At 52.5% G+C, this 18,295-nt stretch overlaps 2 protein-coding genes across 2 annotated transcripts; one reads left to right on the forward strand and one right to left on the reverse strand.

The window, feature by feature from the left end:
* Positions 1-808: 808 nt before the first annotated feature.
* CD72 (CD72 molecule) lies at positions 809-8,005 on the forward strand. The gene is made up of 9 exons (XM_030884185.3): positions 809-917; positions 1,027-1,134; positions 1,728-1,799; positions 2,410-2,499; positions 2,837-3,172; positions 5,697-5,845; positions 6,503-6,618; positions 7,320-7,469; positions 7,731-8,005. Exons 1-8 carry the CDS (start codon positions 836-838, stop codon positions 7,462-7,464), a joined length of 1,098 nt encoding a protein of 365 aa, XP_030740045.1. The 5' UTR covers positions 809-835; the 3' UTR covers positions 7,465-7,469; positions 7,731-8,005.
* Positions 8,006-8,012: 7 nt separating this feature from the next.
* Positions 8,013-13,775, reverse strand: TESK1 (testis associated actin remodelling kinase 1). Its single transcript, XM_030884182.3, has 10 exons — positions 12,115-13,775; positions 11,869-11,990; positions 11,690-11,738; positions 11,009-11,155; positions 10,590-10,672; positions 10,333-10,423; positions 10,002-10,085; positions 9,761-9,850; positions 9,513-9,627; positions 8,013-9,177 (listed from the first exon to the last, which is right to left on the reverse strand). Exons 1-10 carry the CDS (start codon positions 12,331-12,333, stop codon positions 8,291-8,293), a joined length of 1,887 nt encoding a protein of 628 aa, XP_030740042.1. The 5' UTR covers positions 12,334-13,775; the 3' UTR covers positions 8,013-8,290.
* Between the last annotated feature and the right edge of the window lie 4,520 nt (positions 13,776-18,295).

Consider the following 18,295-nt stretch of genomic DNA (forward strand, 5'->3'; position numbering starts at 1 on the left):
CTGTGAAGCGAGAGTCTGGGGGTGTTTACACAGGACAGTCAGTTTGGTCCCAGATGCTCTGCATCCTCCAAAGCGTTGCCTCATTCCCAGGAAAGGCTTTGGACTGAGAACTTCTCTGTGTGTGGGATTCTCAGCAGCTCTGTAGCACTACAGTAGAAGGGGAGCCGGGCCCACCCGGAAAGCCCCCAAACTGATGGAGAGAAAAGTCCCACCAAGTCAGGGACCCCCCTTCTGGGAACTCATATCTACTGGGAACCTCAGGATGAGGAGGAGGTAGGGCTCCACACTAGGACCCCTCAATCTGATGGGGAGGATGAAGCCCCACCCTGGAGCAACGATTAGGGAGATCCTCTTTGGTCAGTTGAGCACAAAAGAGCTCTGACTGCACACAGAAAGCCTGTGGACTGGGCAGCCAGGAAAGAAGCTTGGAGCAAATCAGGGTAGTTGATGAGGGTGGGCATTCGGAGCCCAGCACTGTCAAGGTGGGTCTGGGATGCATGAAGGAGGAGCACAGGCAAGACACAGGGACAGGCCTGAGTATTGGTTCTGTGACACCCCCCAGCCCTGAACCCCATGCTCTGGACCTCAGGTTCCCCTCCCCTGCCCCTCTGGCTGGGGCTCAGGGATGCCGTCTGCTTCACTGAACCCATCTGTCTGAGACTGGGTCACATCTTCCTCTTTTGTGACTGGAAGTCACAGGGCAAAGCACTAAGCTGTGCAGTCACGCAGGGAACACAGAGCCTAAGAGTGTGAAGGGACAGAGGGGAGAGTGGCAAGAAAGCCTGGAGCCGGTGGAAGAGGAGGGAGGCGAGTGGGAGCAGAGGTGCTCAGGACCATGGCTGAGGCCATCACCTATGCAGACCTGCGATTTGTGAAGGCTCCCCTGAAGAAGAGCATCTCCAGCCGCCTAGGACAAGGTAAGGGTGGGTAAGGTGTCTCCTTGATTCTGCATCTCCATCCTCCTTGAAGACCCCACTCCCACCCCAGAGACCCCAATCCTGATGCCACCTTTTCTCTCCTCTCCAGACCCAGAGGCTGATGAAGACGGAGAACTCACCTATGAGAATGTTCAAGTGCCCCCAGGCCCAGGAGGACCCTCAAGCTTGGCTTCCGCTGGATTAGGGGACAAAGCAGGTCTGGAGAGCCCAGGGGATGTGTGTTTATGGGGGACTGTGTCTTGCGCTGGGGAGTCCACAGCATTCTTGGGAGGACAATACCCTTGGAGAAAGGCTGGGGATTCTCAGGAAGAGAATGAGCACCAATTATGGGAGCTAAGGAAGAATAAAGCTCCCAGCGGGTAAGGTGGAGATCCCGGTGGGGAGTTAGGGCTCCACGGAGGGATCAGGGCAGCCCTGTTGGGGAGCTGAGCGCGCGTGGGAAATGGGGAGTCCCGGGAGAGAGAAGAGAGGGGAGGGGGGAGGGGGGAGAGCACTCCCGGGGAGAGGGTTTTGGCAGGCAGACGAGGGCCCCCAGAGTAAAAGATAAAGGGAGACCCAGGAGGGCGATAGAGGGTCCCCAGGGAAAGGATAAGGTAAGACCCAGGAGGGACAAGAGAGTCCCAGGGGAGATACGGAACTCCGGAGAGCGCTAAGGGCGTCCCAGAGCAGTGGCAGAAGGCACCTTAGGACAGACTGGGGTCTCGGCGCGGTGGAGGGGGTGAGTAGGGTGGGGAGAAGGGGTATTTCCTGGCTTTCCCACCTTCAAACTTGAGTCGATCCCTTCCGCAGGGGTCCAGTCGGAGCAGCCAACTGCCGCCTGGAGCCCCGTGACGTCACCAGCTGCCGGGCGGATTCTTCCCTGTAAGTACCTGGTCCTCCCCGCCCCGCGCGCGCCACCCGCTGCCCAGCTCGTCTCGGGCCAGCGAGTGGGGGCGGGGCGCGGCCTCGGGCTGGGCAGCCCTCCCCCACCAGGCCCCCCGGGGTGGTCGCGGAGTCAGGTGCTGGCACCGGTCCCCGCGGGAGGTGGTGCTGGGCCCCGCGGTGTGCAGGTCTGGCCCACGGATTGAGCCCGGGGCGCAGCCCTCCGGTCAGCCCGGGCAGCCCCGTGACACCCTCCCCTGCCTCTTTCACCCTCATCCTTAGATCTTTCCGACGCATCGACCCAGATCGTCTGCCCCCTTCCCCCTTACTATGGTCCCCATTCACGTACCCACCTCTCGGGTCTCCGTCTGAGATTTAGTTCCCCGTCCTACCAGGTAGTGCCCCTCAGTCCTTACCGGTAACAATCCCCAGCCCTTATTCCGGAACACCTTACCTCCACCACCTGCGGAAACTCTGCCAGACAGAAACCACCACGCGTGCTCCAAGTCCTCTGCGGGATGCTCCTTCCCGTGAATCTCCTCCACCCACACCCCCTCAGTCTATCAACTTTCGTGGGGCTCACGGCCCCCCAACCCACTGTCTCCCTAAGGCCAAGCATCCTACGTGCAGTACCTCTTCCTGGGCCTGCTCCTCACCTGCCTGCTGTTAGGGGTGGCTGCCATCTGCCTGGGAGTGCACTGTGAGTATGGCTGCCCCCCATTTCCCATTGCCCCCAGACAACGTTCTCCCCCACTCTCCCCAACAGCTGCCCTGCCTAGCAGGGCCTGGAATCACTACCACCACATCTTCAGCTTTCGTCTGGCTTCCAGCCAGGTCTGTTTCAGAGTGCCGTGACTTCCTAAATTGTCCTCACCTAATCCAGTACCTCCTTAAGCTTCAGGCAGTCAGATCTTATATTCCATTCCAGCCTGTTATGCAGAAAGTTGCAAGAAGCAGCAAAAGGACTGATGCTGAAGCCTCAGGGCACCAGAGCATGGCTGAAGATGTCCTCCAAATCTCTCTTTATGGCCAAACAGATTTCCAGGTGTCTCAGCAGCTCCAGCAGATGAACAGGGTTCTGGAAGCCACTAACAGCACCCTGAGGCAGCAGCTGCGCCAAAAGATAACCCAGCTGGGGCAGAGGGAAGAGGATTTGCAGCGGTCCAGGACGGAGCTGGCCCAGAGTCAGGAAAGACTACAGGTGGAACAGAAGGTTGGCCAGGCTACCAAAGAGCAGTTGCAGGCCTGCCAGTCAGATGGGGAGAAGACAAAAGAGGCCTTGAGAAATAAGGAGATACAAAGGATGAACTTGGAGCAGAGGCTGAGCAGCGTGCAGGACACACTGAAGCCCTTCTTCACATGCCCCTCACCAGGTATCTGCTCTGGGAAAGGGGAGATGGTAGGACCTGCCATGAAGGATGGATTGAAGTGAGGGGTCTATCTATCTATTAGGAAGCCACTGAGTTGTTCAGGAAAGGGGTAATGAACCAGAGTGCTGGCTGACATGACCTGTGCAGCCTGGGCCAACAGGGCGAAGGATCTAGCTGCATACTGGTTTTAGGGAGGGCTCACCCAGCTCTAAGGCTGATCCTGTAGGGGAGAAGAGGGTGGTAGCCAGCAGTGCAAATGACACTGTCCAAAGCAGCAAACTCAGGGCTCACCTGGCTTGACATCAGTGTCAAGGATCTGGGAACCCCCTGAATTTGGATGTGAAATTGATTGTTCACATGTTTTTCTAAAAAGAGGACCTGTAGCTTTAATTAATTCTCTCTACATCTGAGATTCCCCAAAAGATTAAGAATTACTGATGGATGAGGTACAGTCTGGGGCTAGGGCAAGGCAGCTGAAGCTCTCGCAATGAGGTGGGCAGGGATGTTGTAGGACAGGGAATTAGGGTGGAATGCTCATCCCTTTTGAAAGGAGGAGTCCAGCCCGTGTGTGGGGATGAGGGAGGGGGACACATAGAAGGTCTGCCAAAGTTGGCTGAGGTTGAGGCAGGGTCCCCAGCCCAACGGGACTGGAATGTCCATGGACTGGTTGTCTAGAGGTTAGGCTCTGTCTAGCTCAGGGGCATCTGGCTACTCCCCCAAGGCTTAAAACAGAGAGGTTATGTACAGACACCCCCAGCCCTCATTTCTTTAACCTTCTCATTCTCTACAAGCCTCTGTTCCATGACAGTGCTGCCCCCTCCTTCCCCACAGCTGAACCCTAGACCTCAGCATCCCAAGCTGCTCTTCCGCTGAAAGGATGGCTTCGGGTCTTCACTGTGACCACAGCTGGCCCTCTATAGGCTTTCCACACACTTCTTCTTCAACCTCACGGAGGCCTCCAACCTGCTGGCTCCCCTGTTTCCTCCCTTCCCATCAGCCATCACCTGTCTTCACTTCTCTCTCTACCCATCTTGGATTTGGGGGCCCATCACTTCAGCCAACCCACTCACTCCTCGGCTCCATTGTCCTGGATGAATGCACATGCCTGCACCCAGGGGTGACAAGTTGTGCAGTCATTCTGCCTGGTGCCACAAATCTCTAGTCTCAACTTCAGCTGGGGCCCCAGCACTGCCTGCCTTGGCAAATCTGCAGTGGTCGGCTGGCTCTCTGTACCCTACTACCCTCTCTCTCACTCTCAGCAGATGCCCTCCTCTGTCAGAGAGGAACACCCTCTATTTTTCATCAACAAATCTATATATCCATTTGCATTTTTCTCCATCTTCATGTCTTGCAAGGATAACTGCAACAGCTTGCTGAATGTTTTTCCTAAACGTCCCCCCTCCAAATCCACTTTTCATGTTGCAGCCAGAGTAATCCTTTAAAAACAAAAATCTGATCATGTCATCCCAGTTAAGATCATGTCATTTCACTTAATTAATTACATCAAAAGTTACGGAATACATACTATATGTCTAGCACTGTACCCAGGCACTTGGGATACAACCAGAGTACAAAATGCTTCAGTGTAAAACCCTACATTGACTTCCTCTTGCTCATAATATAAAAATAAAAAAATCCTCAACCTGGCCTCCAAGGCCCCTGCCTACCTTTCAGCATGCTGCTTGTCCCCTCGCCCTCGTCCATTTGGCCACACCGACTTCTTTTTATTCCTTTAAGTTGCTGTTAGACAGTAACCTAAGGCGGTAGCTGGGTGGGGATGAGAAAACGTAGACAGAAGAGAGGGAGCTGGAGGAGAAGGAATGACTTTTGAGTGATGGAGGTAGGACAGATGGGACGAAGCAACGGAGGGAGGTGGGTTGGGATCAGGAGCATAGACTGGGGTGCGGGATGTTAAAGAAAGAGGAGGTTTATTTCTGACAGATAGTCAGGAAAAGAGGAACAGAGAAGAGACAAATTTTTAGGTGGAGAGGAGGAAAATGGAGAGAGTTCACACGTCAAGTGTCTGAATTTCAGCAAAGCAGGCAGCAAGGTTGTCTACTTGTGGAAGAGTGGAGGGGAAGGTGGTGGCTAGCCGCTTGAGGAGTGTGGGAAAGTTTGAATATGCAGTGAGAAATGCTTTAGGGAGCCAATGAGATGAATGGGAGGCCTATTGAACACTTGTTTATCGGGGGCCCAGGTGAAGTTAGCCAAAATGGGGGAGTAAACGGCAATTGTTCAGAAATTGGGGATAGTACCACCAGTCCTTTTCAAATAAGCCTCCTATATTTTAAGGAGTAAAGTTGTTGAATGTTAAAGGATTTTACTAAGTATGCACAGATATGGCATTTCCAGGGAAGGCAAGAAAGAAAGATTGCAAAGATTAAGGACCAGAAGTCAGTGAAGGCACTGAGGTTCGACCCCAGGGAACATTGTCAGCAACCAGATTGCTGAGTATTCACTTCATCCTAAGTGTTGCGATCTCCCTCCTGGGTCTGGGCAGTGCTGCCACACTCTTTCTTCTTTTTAGATTCCTGCTGTCCCTTGGGATGGATACCGAATGAGAGGAGGTGCTTTTACATCTCAATTACTAAGAGAAATTGGGAGGACAGCCAAAGGCATTGTAAATCTCTGTCCTCTGAACTGGCCAAAATCAGCGACACGTCTTATTCACATGGAGTAAGAAAACCCCTATTCAAAGACGGTATGGGTATTGTTGGGTAAAGGGACACGTGTCATCAATCAGGGATGGCAGTGCACACAGGGCGTGCGTCCCTTTTCCATGCCGCTTCTCAGCACAGTGCTCCAGATGGCCCTATTAACTGATTAGGGTTGGCGTGAGAGTTGAAACTTAATGAGCCATCTTTACGTTAACCTGTTTCTCATCTCAGCTTTCTGGTCAGCTCTGGGCTGCTGAACGGGTTCTTTGACTCTCATGGCCTCTCAGGCAGACAGGTTCCATACCTGGTGGGCTGGATTGTAGGGATTGGTTCCTTGTGACCAGAACAGCCCACAGAATGACTCTTCTTCGAAGGCTGGCAGAAATTCTTACCCAGCATGTGTGTGTGCGTGTGCCTGCGCGCATGCACGCACGTGAACTGAAGGGTCAGCCTGCATCTGCAGGGTGGCACTTGAAGGATGCGGGGATGGTCACCGATGAGCCGATGTCATGCACCAAGGTCAGGCACAGTCCTCTTGCCAAAGCTCATAGCCTCTCTAGTGTTCATTTTCTTCCATCAGCCCAGGTGCCCTCCTCCCGACACCCCCTCCCTCCTCCTATTCCAATATTTCCCATCACTCCTCACACACCTCTGGTCTCTCCGAATCTCCCTTCAGACTTATTATGCCAGAAGCTTACGTAAGGTGTTGGTACAAGGTGGTTCAGCTGAATCATACTGGATTAACTTCAGAAATCAGTTCTGGCCGTGGAATGATGGTACAAGATACAATGGGTAAGTTTGTTAGGACTTTTGGGCAACAAAAATCCTCTATAATCCCTTCATAAAGACACAGTAATGAGATCTTCCTCCAGGTCCTACTCTCAAAACTTTTTCACAAATCAATGTTATAATTGCCCATTTGTCCACTTCTTCTATTTGATTAATAACAGGCAGGCTTGCTTTCTATTCTATCCCCAGTACCTAGCCGTCCCTGGCACGTGATTTAAAAAAAAAAAAAAAAATTACCAGTTTGGGACCTATGTCATCTTTCTCTCAGGGGGCTAAGTTGAGGATTTAGCTAGGGCTTCACAGCTGGTAAAGAACCCCGGCCTTCTAACTTCTCAGTCCAGACAAGGCTACCCAAACTGAGGTTGTACTTTTTTAGTCAAGGCCACTTGGTATACCAGAGTTGCCCCAGGGAAGTGAGAAAGGAAGCAATGGGGTAACTTTGAGAATCAACCCCAGGGACCCTGAAACAGGGAGTTACCTAACTGGAGTTTCCATCTTTAGGACCTTGGGTGACATTTTCCCCTCCCTGGTCCTCTAGCCTCTTCGGGTTGGGGTCCAGACACCTGTACCTGAACCATCCCACACACGGCTTTAGGTAGGCAGGGTGAGTTAGGACTTGGGTTAAGTTTGTGCAGGGCAAGAGAAGGGAGGATGGGATAGGAGGGGGCCAGAACTTATCCCAGTGCTACATCACCACCCTTTAGGTATTATAGTCAAAGCCAAAGATGTACCAAGGTAGATGGCGAGTGGCAGGCAAGTCTGAAGGTAGAGGACTGTTATTCTTCTCTTCCCTCCATCTGTGAGCTGGAAGCTTTCAGGTATCCAGATGCGGACCGCTCTTTGCACTGAGCTGGGTAAGTGTCGGGGATGGGACTGAGGCGTGGGAGTCCGGGGGCAGAGGGTCTCAGGGCAGGGGCCCAGAGGCCAGGGGGAAAACTTGTTCCTGTAAGTGACAGCCATGTCCACAGCCTCCAGGCTGTGCTTATGTAAGGGGGTGCTGGGCAGGGGAGGCTGGCTATGTGGCTGTCCAGGGAGTTGGGGAGGAGATGGGCTGAGCTGGATGAGGTTCTTAGGGACAGTCAACTGTGGAGCTCCCTGATGCTTTAATCCTCCAGATACTCACGCCAACAAGAGCCTAAGCTGTAGCCTGCAGGTCCTAAGATCCACCGCCCTCCAGCGTGTCCTCACTCTGCCTGGACAGTGCCTGGCCAAGGGCTGATCCATGCCCAACATTTCTAGGCAAGCCTGCTGCCAATAGAGATCCTGTCCCAGAAACTGGACTGTTCCCAGGGAAAGTGTGAAGCAGCTTCTAGAAGAGATTTTGGCCTCCCCCAAAACCTCCCATAGTGGAATGGGTGGGGAGGGCGCACGGGCTGAGCGGATAGGGGCAGCCCGGAGCCAGCCAGGCAGTTTTATTGAAATATTTTTAAATAATTTGCACGTGTTAGTCTCGTGTGTCGGCAACGCTTTGTCTGGTTCAGTGATCCCCACGGGAGAGCAAGCTCAGGGGATGCAAAGGAAATGTTCTGTTCCTCACGTCCATGCCGAGGTTCCCCTCTACAGGGAGAAGAGCTGCTCAGCCCATCCGGGGCTGGCACAGTCCAGCATGTGCTCTCTGTCCTCACAGGGCATCCTGAAGGCCAAGGGTGGAGGCCGGAGACCACAGGCCCCACTGCTAAGAGCGTGCCCCAGGCAGCTGCAGGCTGGTTGTGGGTGGCTTGGCATGGTGCCCCCGGTGGCAGAGGAGACTGCCCGCCTCGCAGTTCAGGTTGCGGTAGCGGGCCACAGCTGGTGTGGGGCGGGGGCACATGGACAGGAAGCCAAAGCTGAAGGGGCTGAGGCAGCAGCCAGGGCAGGGCAGCCCCTCCTCGGACTCCCGGGGGGCTGACGGGGGCGGCGAGGGTTCTGTCCGCTCCAGGGCTGCTGCACGGGGCAGGCTATGCTGGGCCCGGTTCCAGGGCTCCCCAGCCCAGCCTTGTGGGGAGTTCACCACCACGGCTGGGGGGTTGTTGTTAAGGGGGGCTCCTGATCTAGGGGACCAGGGCTGGGAGGCTGAGGAACAAGTGCTGATGAAGTTGTCTGTGGCCACGGCCAGGGGCAGCTGGGGAGCTGGCCCCGGGGCTTCTGGCTCAGGGCTACTGCCCTCACACTCCATCTTCTCTTCAGCCGAGGGGCCCACAGCAGGAGGGCCAGGACCTGGCAGTGCTGTTTCCATACGTCGGGGAAGTTCAGGGGATGATGGTAGTGAGCGGCAGCGGCGGGCAGGTGTCCCAGGCTGGACCAAGGTCTCTGGAGTGGTCACCAAGGGCAGCTGGGTGGAGGGCACTGGTGATGGTGGTACAAGGGGTAGGGGGGCAACTGGCTTGCTGGGTGTGTCCAGGAGCTTGATCTTGCCACCTCTGAGGTCTTCCCGTAGTGAAAAGGGGTTGACTCGAGTCAGATTGTCCCCCCAGTTGGGGGGCGATTCTGGCGATGGGGGCAGGAAGAGGTCTGACCGGCTTCGGGAGAGCCGAGGGTCTGGCCTGGGAAGTGTGGCAGAGGGGCCCCCTCTTGGAACAGACCCTGTAGACAGAGAAGTCTGTGGTCACTGTTCTCAGCATTGATCATAGTTCCCTGAGGGTCTCATTCACCAGGAGGCTGGTGGAACTAGAGCTGAGAAAAGGGAGTCCCACAGGGTGCTTTGGAAAGGGGGAGATGTCCCCTCCAGCCCCCTTTACCTCTTCTTTTCTTGTTCCCCTCCCTCAGGCTCTAGAATTAGAAAACTATCTTCTCTGAGATATCCTCTCACCCCACTCCTGCCCCCAGGCTCCTCAACTAATAAAAACACTTAGTCTCCCCGGGTGATTCTGAGTTCTAAGGAAGAGAGAGGCAAAAGGACCCCAGTTGTGCTCACTTACCCTGACTGTGTGCCAGGGGAGCCCTGAGGAGGGGGGCTGGCTCAGGCAGCTGCTCCAGGATCCATTCCAGGTGCTGGGTGATTTCAGTGAAGGGAGCACGAGTGCTAGGTTCCATCTGATGGGGAGAGATGGGCAGCTTCACTCAGTGCTCCAGAAGAGGGTCCCTGAGTTTCCTCCTGTCATCTGGGCCGGCTGCCCTTGTCAGATGGTGGGTGGGGGTGGGGGCAGGGAGGGAGTGAGGCTCTTACACTGCAGCAGTGGATGGCCAGGAGCAGGAAGGGCAGTGGGCAGTCATCCCCTACCAGGGTTCGGAAAGCAGGCACATCCAGGCCGAAGTCCTGTGGGGACAGAGAGGAGGGGCCTCCAGGTCAGCCTTCCTCAAGTTCTCCTGCTGTCCCCCAGTCAGGACCTCAACCTCCAGGGAACCCTCCCTGGTTATGATGTGCCTAGTCTGGAGTTCCTCCTTTTAAACCTGGACGCATCATTCACCTCAGTACGGGGTAGGTAGTCAGGGTCCGCAGGTACTCGTGCGATGAGCTCACAGAGGACAATCCCAAAGGCAAAGACGTCGGCCTAGGGGTAGGAGCGAGTGTCAGGGGGAGGCATTGACAGTTTCATGTAAGAATTTTGTCAGAATACGTCAGAATTTGGGGGAGTCTTGACAGTTTTCATGTGTTGGAAGGGGTGTGAGGGGTAAAGGGGATCTTGGGGGTCTTCTGAATTATCTGGTAGGGTTGCTGAGGAACTTGGGATGGAGCCTTATAAGAGTATCTCAAGGGTCTCTGGAAGGCCTTGGGGATCTGAAGGGTTGATATCTTACCTTCTCATCATACAGCTCACCCCGCAACACCTCTGGAGCCATCCAGTATGGGGAACCCACCACAGCCAACGGCTCCTTCCTTGCCCCTTCCCTGCAGGGGCAGGGGCAGAGTGGTCAGGAACATCCTACTCAGACACCCTCCCCAAACAAAAGGGGATGAGGTCAGCCCCCTCGCTACCCCAGGGGAAATGTTCCTGTGGGCTTCACTTAGATAAGGGGCATCTGGGAGATTTAGGGGGATGGGGCATTCACCTCACCTATACACAGGAATCTTTTCAGCCAGCCCAAAGTCGCCCACAACAGCTGTGAAGCCTCGGTCTTCCCGCCGGATCAGACAGTTCTGACATATACATATAGCATCCCCACATACCCATTACCTTCTGTTCTCTGATCTCCCAAAATGCACCCCAAGGACCTGTCACTCCAGAATAACCCCAACCCTCTCTGATCTCCCAGTTTTCCAACACACACCAATCTTGCAACATCATCCGTCACTCCAAACACAGCATGGTACCCAGTCCCTCAGAGCACTCCCCTCACCCCAGTCCCCCATTCTCCAGTGTCTTGCTGCCCCAACATCCTAATGCTGTCTATTATCCGCATTCCAATACCCACGGGCTAGTTACAATCTAATCTCAAATCCCCTTTCATGCCTCCACCCACCTGGCCAGCCTACCTTGGATGTGAGGTCTCGGTGGAATACACCTTTGGCATGCAGGTACCGCAGGCCGCGGGCGATGTCCAAAGCCAGGCGGAGCCTGACAGGCCAGGATAGGGGTTCGGGGGAGCTGAGCAGCTGTTCCAGGGTCCCCCCATTCATATACTGGGACATAGGGGTAGGAGAAGGGGAATGGATATCAAAGTTTCAGTCTGTTCTCTAGGTCTCCCACTTATAAGCCTGGGGACACTCAGGAGGATCACAAAGGTCAAGAGGGTGAGTCTGTGCCCTAGGGTCCCCCATTCATATCCTAAGGCTAGCATGTCCCACACAGGTGCACCTATTTAAATTTAAATTATTAAGTTTAAATAAAATTAAACATTCCGTTCCTGTCACACTAGCCACATTTCCAGTGCTCCTTAGCCACATGTGGCTAGTGGCTATGGTTTTGGACAGCACAGCTACAGAACATTTTTATCACTGCAGAAAGATCTGTTGGACAGCACCCTTCTAAAGGATAAAGAGGACTGGCACCAGCTGAGGCCTTTTATTTGTGGTTTGCCTGAAGGGAAGTTCAGGGAAGGCTCCCCCGGGTCCTGTTGCCTCTCATTACTCCTCTGTAGATGCACCAGGCCGCTGACTCTCTCTCCCCTTGGTGGTGGTTGTGGTGGAGTCCCCCCCTTCCTGGCCCATCCTCACCTCTGTAAGAGCGTGCAGCTGCCCTTGGTGCACACAGACCCCCATGAACCTGGAAGAGGATGGGAAAGATAGCAGTGTAGGCTGTAAGAGCCCCGGCCGCTCCACAGTTCCCACTTTTCCCGCGGGATCTTTCCCCTATCCCCCAGCAAGCTTCCCAGCAAGCGGCTGGGGCCGCTCACCTTAGAATGTTGGGGTGCCGGAGCCGGTTCATTAGCTGCACCTCCCGCAGCGTGTTTCCCCGGTTACTGGGGAGCCTGTTCATTTTCAGCACCATGACTTGCCCTGACTGTCGGTGCCGAACCTGGGGGCAGCAGGGGATGGCGAGTCCCGCGCAGCTCGGGCGGGTCGCCAGGGTCCGGGCCCCCTAGTTTCAGCCTGGCGTCGAAGTCTCGGTCCCGCCCCTCTGCCCTCTCTGCTGGTCCTACCTTGTAGACCTCAGAGAAGAAGCCGGCCCCGATCTTCTCGGCGCAGTGGAAATCGTCCACGCGCGCCAGGCTGGACACGGCGCTGCGGAGAGCCCGGTAGGAGGAGGGGCGGCCCCGGCCCGGGCCTCCGCCCGCGCCCCCGGGCCCCGGAGGACCCTCCCCCGGCGCCTCTCCGGGCCCGGGCCCTGGGCCCCGTAGTGGGGGCCGTTCCCCGGCCATGGCCGGGCCCCCAGCCCGGGGCCTGCCTCACATGGCAGGGTCCCCGGGGCCCGGGCAGGCCGCGCTCGCCATGGGAGCGGGCCCAGCCCGATCAGGGGCGCAGGGGCTCCCGCTCCCTCTCCCGCTCCCGCCCAGGAGAATGGAAGATACGCCGAAGATCCTGGGCCCGCCCCCGCCGCGCCGGCTTGCTGGGCCCGGGTGGACGCCGCTCCGCTCCGCTCCGCTCCGCGCAGGGCCTGGGACAGGGCCTGGGCCTGGGCCGGGCGGTGGCGGTGGCGCTCCCGGGCGCCGGCGGGCAGGCGGGCGGGCTCCCCACAGGCGGAGGCGGGCGGTCGGGCGGGCGGGCGGCGGCTGCTCAGCTTCGCCGCTGGGGCTCAGGCTCCGCGGCCTGCCGGGGCGGGGCTGAGCCGGGCCTCTGCTTAACTCCTTCGAGCCCGGCCTCCGGGCAGCGGCCACGCCCCCTCAGGTGCGCACCCCGCAACCCGAAGCCCTAGGCGAGTGGGTCTGCGACGTCGGGGTCAAATAAGTTCAGGCCTGAGCTGAATAACTGAAGGGAATTCAGGGCTGATTGTGCGTACGCGCAGCTCAAATGTCTTTTAGCTGCCCTGGGAATCCTTTCTCCCCTCCCTCCCTCAGGTCACTGTCGGTTGAGGGTCTGGCTCCGGAAGCCGCCAGATTCCTGGGCTCCAAGGACCGGCAGGGCAGAAAAGTAGACCACTCTGGCCCAGCTACAGTCGGAGGTAGCCCAGCAACCTACCCGCCTTCCCAGCCTCTGCCCTGGCCCAGCCTGCCCATTTCCCAGTTCTCGACCTTTACACCTTAAACCTGTGGACTCCCTGACACCTTCTACCTTCTCGGGCGGTTGTGATGCCCCGGAGCTGTAGTGAGCCCTTGGCCAGCCCATTCCGGGTGTGGCCCCGACTCTTTCTCACTCCATCCCGCCTCCCTTGAAAAAAGTTCAGATTCCAGAGCCTCTGTCAAGTGACCACCCAGCCTGTACCTTACTCTTACTATTTCGTCCAAATGCCCCTCTCTCTCAAAAGAGAAGCCTCGACCTGTAGGGAAGCCCCTCTTTGCGCAAGATCCCACCCCTTGGCAAAACCCCGCCCCTCAAGGAGCTGTTCCCCTCGGAGACCCCTCTCTTTTTCAGTGAGACCTCTCCTCAGTATGGCACTGCCACCATCAGTGTGTACCAGAATCCCTCAGGGCGACACCCCTCCTTTGTGTGTTCCTCCTACCCAGTGAGACCCCACCTCTCAGAGTGACTCCACCAGTCATTGTGACCCCTCCTCTCGACGTGAGTCCGCCCCTCAGTGTGACCCCTCTAGGCAGGTACCGCCCGCATCACGTAGGAATCGGGTCTGCCCCCTCAGGCGGGAGGAGGACCTGCAACCAGCCTCTAAAGCGGTGCGGGGTCCTGAGTGCGCACGCAACGTTTCAGGACCCTGTGCGCTCGCCGTACCCAACGCTTTCGGTTCTCCGCTGGCTCCTCCCCCCCGGTCATCGGCGGAATAGCCAATCATCGTCGGGGATGGGTGACGTCACTCGATCCCGGCGACTGGGCTGGGTCTAGCGGTGGTGGGCGTCAGTGAGCCGCTTGCCACCTAGCGGCGGCGTGGAGGGAGGCAGGTGGGCCTCTGGAGTCAAACGGGCTGCGACAGAGCTTGAGGGAGCGAGGCTGAGTTCTTTTCAAGTATTCTAAAGTACTATATTTCTATTTCTGTGGTAAGCTAAAAGGAAAATTAATTGCACAGTCCGCGTCCGTGTGGGTGACCGCCTTCTGACAGAGTCCTGTCCCATGTTTGTAGAGAGTTAGAGTCTCAGCAAAACAAGCTCATTCATCACATTAAGTGTTAACATCTACAACTATGTAATTTGTAAGTTTGTTTTCTATAGTCGTATAAGATCTGTAAACATTAGGAATTTATGCCTCCTTTTGTTTAAGTAATAGAATAATTTAATCGACTCGTGTCTGACCCTTTACCCAAGTTTGAGAATATCTATAGCTGGTAATAGTAATTCTAAGCAGAGGAGCCAGGTTCCTGTTTTAGACAGATTATTGTGGTTGTATGGAGGCAGGGAGACTAATTAGGAAAGAGGTGCTGACAATGCTTCTGGTGAGGAGAGGATGAGGACTGAACTAGGGTAAGGATAATGGGGAAGGGGAGGAGGAAACAATCACCTAGAATGGGAAGACTTGATTGATCAGTATCCAAAGTCAGTCAGTCCTGTAGAGAGAAAGAGCATCAGCCAGGATAATTTTAAAGTTTCTAGCTTAGATGACTGAGTATCAACTGAGATAAAGAATCCAGGAGGAGGAAAGGTTGGGGGTGGGGGAGGTAGGTGATTGCCATGAACGAAGGGGTGATGTGATGGTAAAGAAAACTGAAGGTGGTTGCCATTATCCAAGTAGGGAAGGAGAGATAGGCTGACAATGGACTTCTAGGGAACACCAACAGTATTAAAGTGTGGGTGGATGAAGTCCATGAAGGAGACACAAGAAACATGCTGAAATATAGGAAGAGAATTTTTTTTTTGAGAGTGTGTAAAATTCTTTATTTAGAACAATAAAGCATAAGTGTTTATAATGTAATTTCAAATTCAAACCTGTGTATGAAAGGGTCAGGATTTTACCTGTTTTAAGAAGTACACATACAGTATACACATCACATTTTACAACCTTTTTTATTTAACTAAAGTCATAATAAAACTGTTTAGAATAGAGTTGACATATTTACATTACAATATGCAAACTCCAGTCTATGACTGAACTAGCAATATATCTGTGCATCCATCTGAATGTCTGAATACTTTTCAAGTCCACTGATTTAAAAAATAGTGGCGGGACTTCCCTGGTGGTCCAGTGGTAAAGAATCCGCCTTCCAATGCAGGGGACGCGGGTTCCATCCCTGGTCAGGGAACTAAGATCCCACATCTACAAGTACTGAGCCCACGCGCCCTGGAGCCCGTGCGCCACAACTAGAGAGAGAAAAACCTGCACGCCACAAGTAGAGAGAAGCCCATGCATCTCAGTGAAGAGCCCACGCTGCAGTGAAAGATCCCGCATGCCTCAATGAAGACCCTGCGTGCCTCAACGAAGACCTGACACAGCCAAAACAAAAAACAAAACAAAAGAACACTGGTGGCAAGTGGAATCCAAGGAATGGAGAGTTTAGGAAAAGTGGAATAATGAACAGTATTAAATAGTGCAGAGGGGTGTGCTAAGATGAGTTTTAAATGTTCCTTGAGTCAGGCTACTAGAAGATCCTTTTGTTGTTGTTTTTTCAAACTTTTTATGATAGAAAATGTCAAACGTGAAAAAAAGAAGAACATATAGAACAATGAACCCTTATTTACCTTGGGTAAGACCATTTTGTTGGAGACCCATTGTTCAAAATCACCCATGCCTCAGTTATACTGTTGCCATAAGTGACCAGGCCGAGGTGAAAGTATCTGCTTTTATGTAACTTCTATGCCAGTGATCCTCCAATAATCAATTCATGGGCAATCTTGTTTCATCTATACTCCTGCTCTTTCCCCCTACCCAGTTATTTGGTGCATATTTCTGATATTATATCATTTCATCAATAAATATTTCAGTGTGTTACCTCTAAAAGATAAGGTTTCTTCTTTAAAACAAAATCACAGTACCATGTCACACCTAAAAAAAATCCCTTAATATCATCCAGTATCTCGTTGTTCATATTTCCCCTGTTGAATTATACTTAGTTTTAAAAAATTGTTAAGTTGAATCAAAATCTAAATAAGGTCCATGCTTTGAAGCTGATATGTTTCTTACATCTTTAACTCCATCCACTATCTTTTTTGCCTTTTTTTTTTTTTTTAAAGAATCCAGGGCATTTGTCCTGTAGAGTTTCTCAGAGTCTGAATTTTGCTGAGCTTCTAGTGTGATTTAGCATTTCTTCAGTCCCCTGTATTTCCAGTAAATTGGTAGTTAGGGTCAATTAGGTTTATATTTGATTATTTTGGCAAAACTAATTTGTGGGTGGTTTAACACTTTTATCATGAGGTATACAGTGGTGGTCTTTTTGTGATGTTAGTAACTGATGATAATCATTGTCTAGACCAGAGTTTGTCAAATGTGGCACTATTGACATTTTGGACTGGATAAATTCTTTATAGTAGGGGGCTGTCCTGTGCATTGCAGAGATGTTTAGCAGTAGCATCCCTGGCCTCTAGCCACTGGATGTCAGTAGCAACTCCCGCATTTGCGATGACCAAAAATGTCTCTAGACATTGTCCGTTGTCCCCCTGGAGGCAAAATTGTCCCTGATTGAGAACCACTGGTCTAGGTTCATTAATATAGGAATTCAAAAATAACATTCTCATTCTGTCCTTCCTTCTTTATTAGGTAGAATACCTCTACAAAGAGAAACTTATCCACGTTAAACTATTTGCTCCTCAGAGATATATTTTATGTGGGAAAGGCACGAAAAATGCTTGATTGTTTCCCTTTTATAGTACCAGCTTCTCAAGTAGTGAGTTGGTTCTGAAGCATCCTCCAACAGTGACCAATGAGGTTTGCTTTTTTTAGTACCATCATGAACTCATAATTTAACACATATATGATGTGCCTCAATCATTGGCAATTAAAAAATTCATTTTTGATTCTTAAATTGTCCTTTTTTGGCCACTGGACACTTATTCAAGTTGGCTCCTGAGTCCTTTTGACATGACCTTTAAGAAACCCTCCCTTAAGGTCTCTTGGATTTGATATAATAAAATGTTCCAGGCTCATTTTGTGCATTCCTAGACCGGAGCTGGTATCAGCTATTTTTTCCAATGATTCATGGTCCTTTCAGTTGGAAATGGTATTTAGAGACCACAATATGGGTACTAGGGATATAAAGTTATTTAACCTTAGGAAGAGCAGTTAAATGAATATATTGATAACGTATTCTTTTCAAAAGAGTCCCCTCCACCATATCTTTTTTTTAAAAATTTATTTATGTTATTAATTTTTGGCTGCATTGGGTCTTCATTGCTGTGCATGGGCTTTCTCTAGCTGCGGTGAGCAGGGTCTACTTTTTGTTGCAGTGAGCAGGCTTCTCATTGTGGTGGCTTCTCTTGTTGCGGAGCACGGGCTCTAGGCACACGGGCTTCAGTAGTTGTGGCATGTGGGCTCAGTAGTTGTGGCGCATGGGCTTAGTTGCTCCGCGGCATGTGGGATCTTCCCAGACTAGGGCTCGAACCCTTGTCCCCTGCATTGGCAGGAGGATTCTTAACCACTGCGCAACCAGGGAAGGCCTAACTTCAAGGCTTTAAATTCTATTTATACCCTAATGACTCCCATTTTTCTCCACCTCAACCTCTCTTCTGAAATCTAGACTCCCGTATTCAATTGCTTATTTATCATGTCTAGTTGGATATCTAGTTGGCTTTTCAAATTCGATGGGTACAAAACAGAGCTCTTGAATCCTCCCCCTCTTCCCCAGCTTTTCTCTAAGGTTTCCCCATCTCAATAAATGCAGCCTATTAGGTACCCAGGCAAGACAATTTAGAGTTATCCTTGATTCCTCTCATTCTCTCTATCCTATGTCCAGCCCATCAGTAATTTGTGTATGTTCTACGTTTGAAATCTATCCGTAACCTGACCACTTCTGACATTTCCACTGCCTCTAACCCAATCTAAGCCACCACTGTCTCTTGCCTGGGTTGTTGCAATAGCCTCCTTTATAGTCTCTCTGCTATGCCTTTGTCTCCTTGCAGCCTATTCTCTACACAGTAGCCCGAATACCCTTTTAAAGTGTAAGTTGAATCATTTTGTCACTCTGCTCAAAACCTCTCACCTCACTGAGAATCAAATCCAAAATCATTCCTATAGTTTTCTAGTATTTATACCTTTGCTTTCTATTCCTTTGCTTAAGACCGTCAATACAATGTTGAGTGAAGTAGTGGTAGTAGACACTCGTGCTTGTTCTTGATCTTTAAAAGAATGCTT

This window comes from Globicephala melas, chromosome 6 (genome assembly GCF_963455315.2).
Source record: "Globicephala melas chromosome 6, mGloMel1.2, whole genome shotgun sequence".
Classification (NCBI taxonomy): Eukaryota; Metazoa; Chordata; class Mammalia; order Artiodactyla; family Delphinidae; genus Globicephala; species Globicephala melas.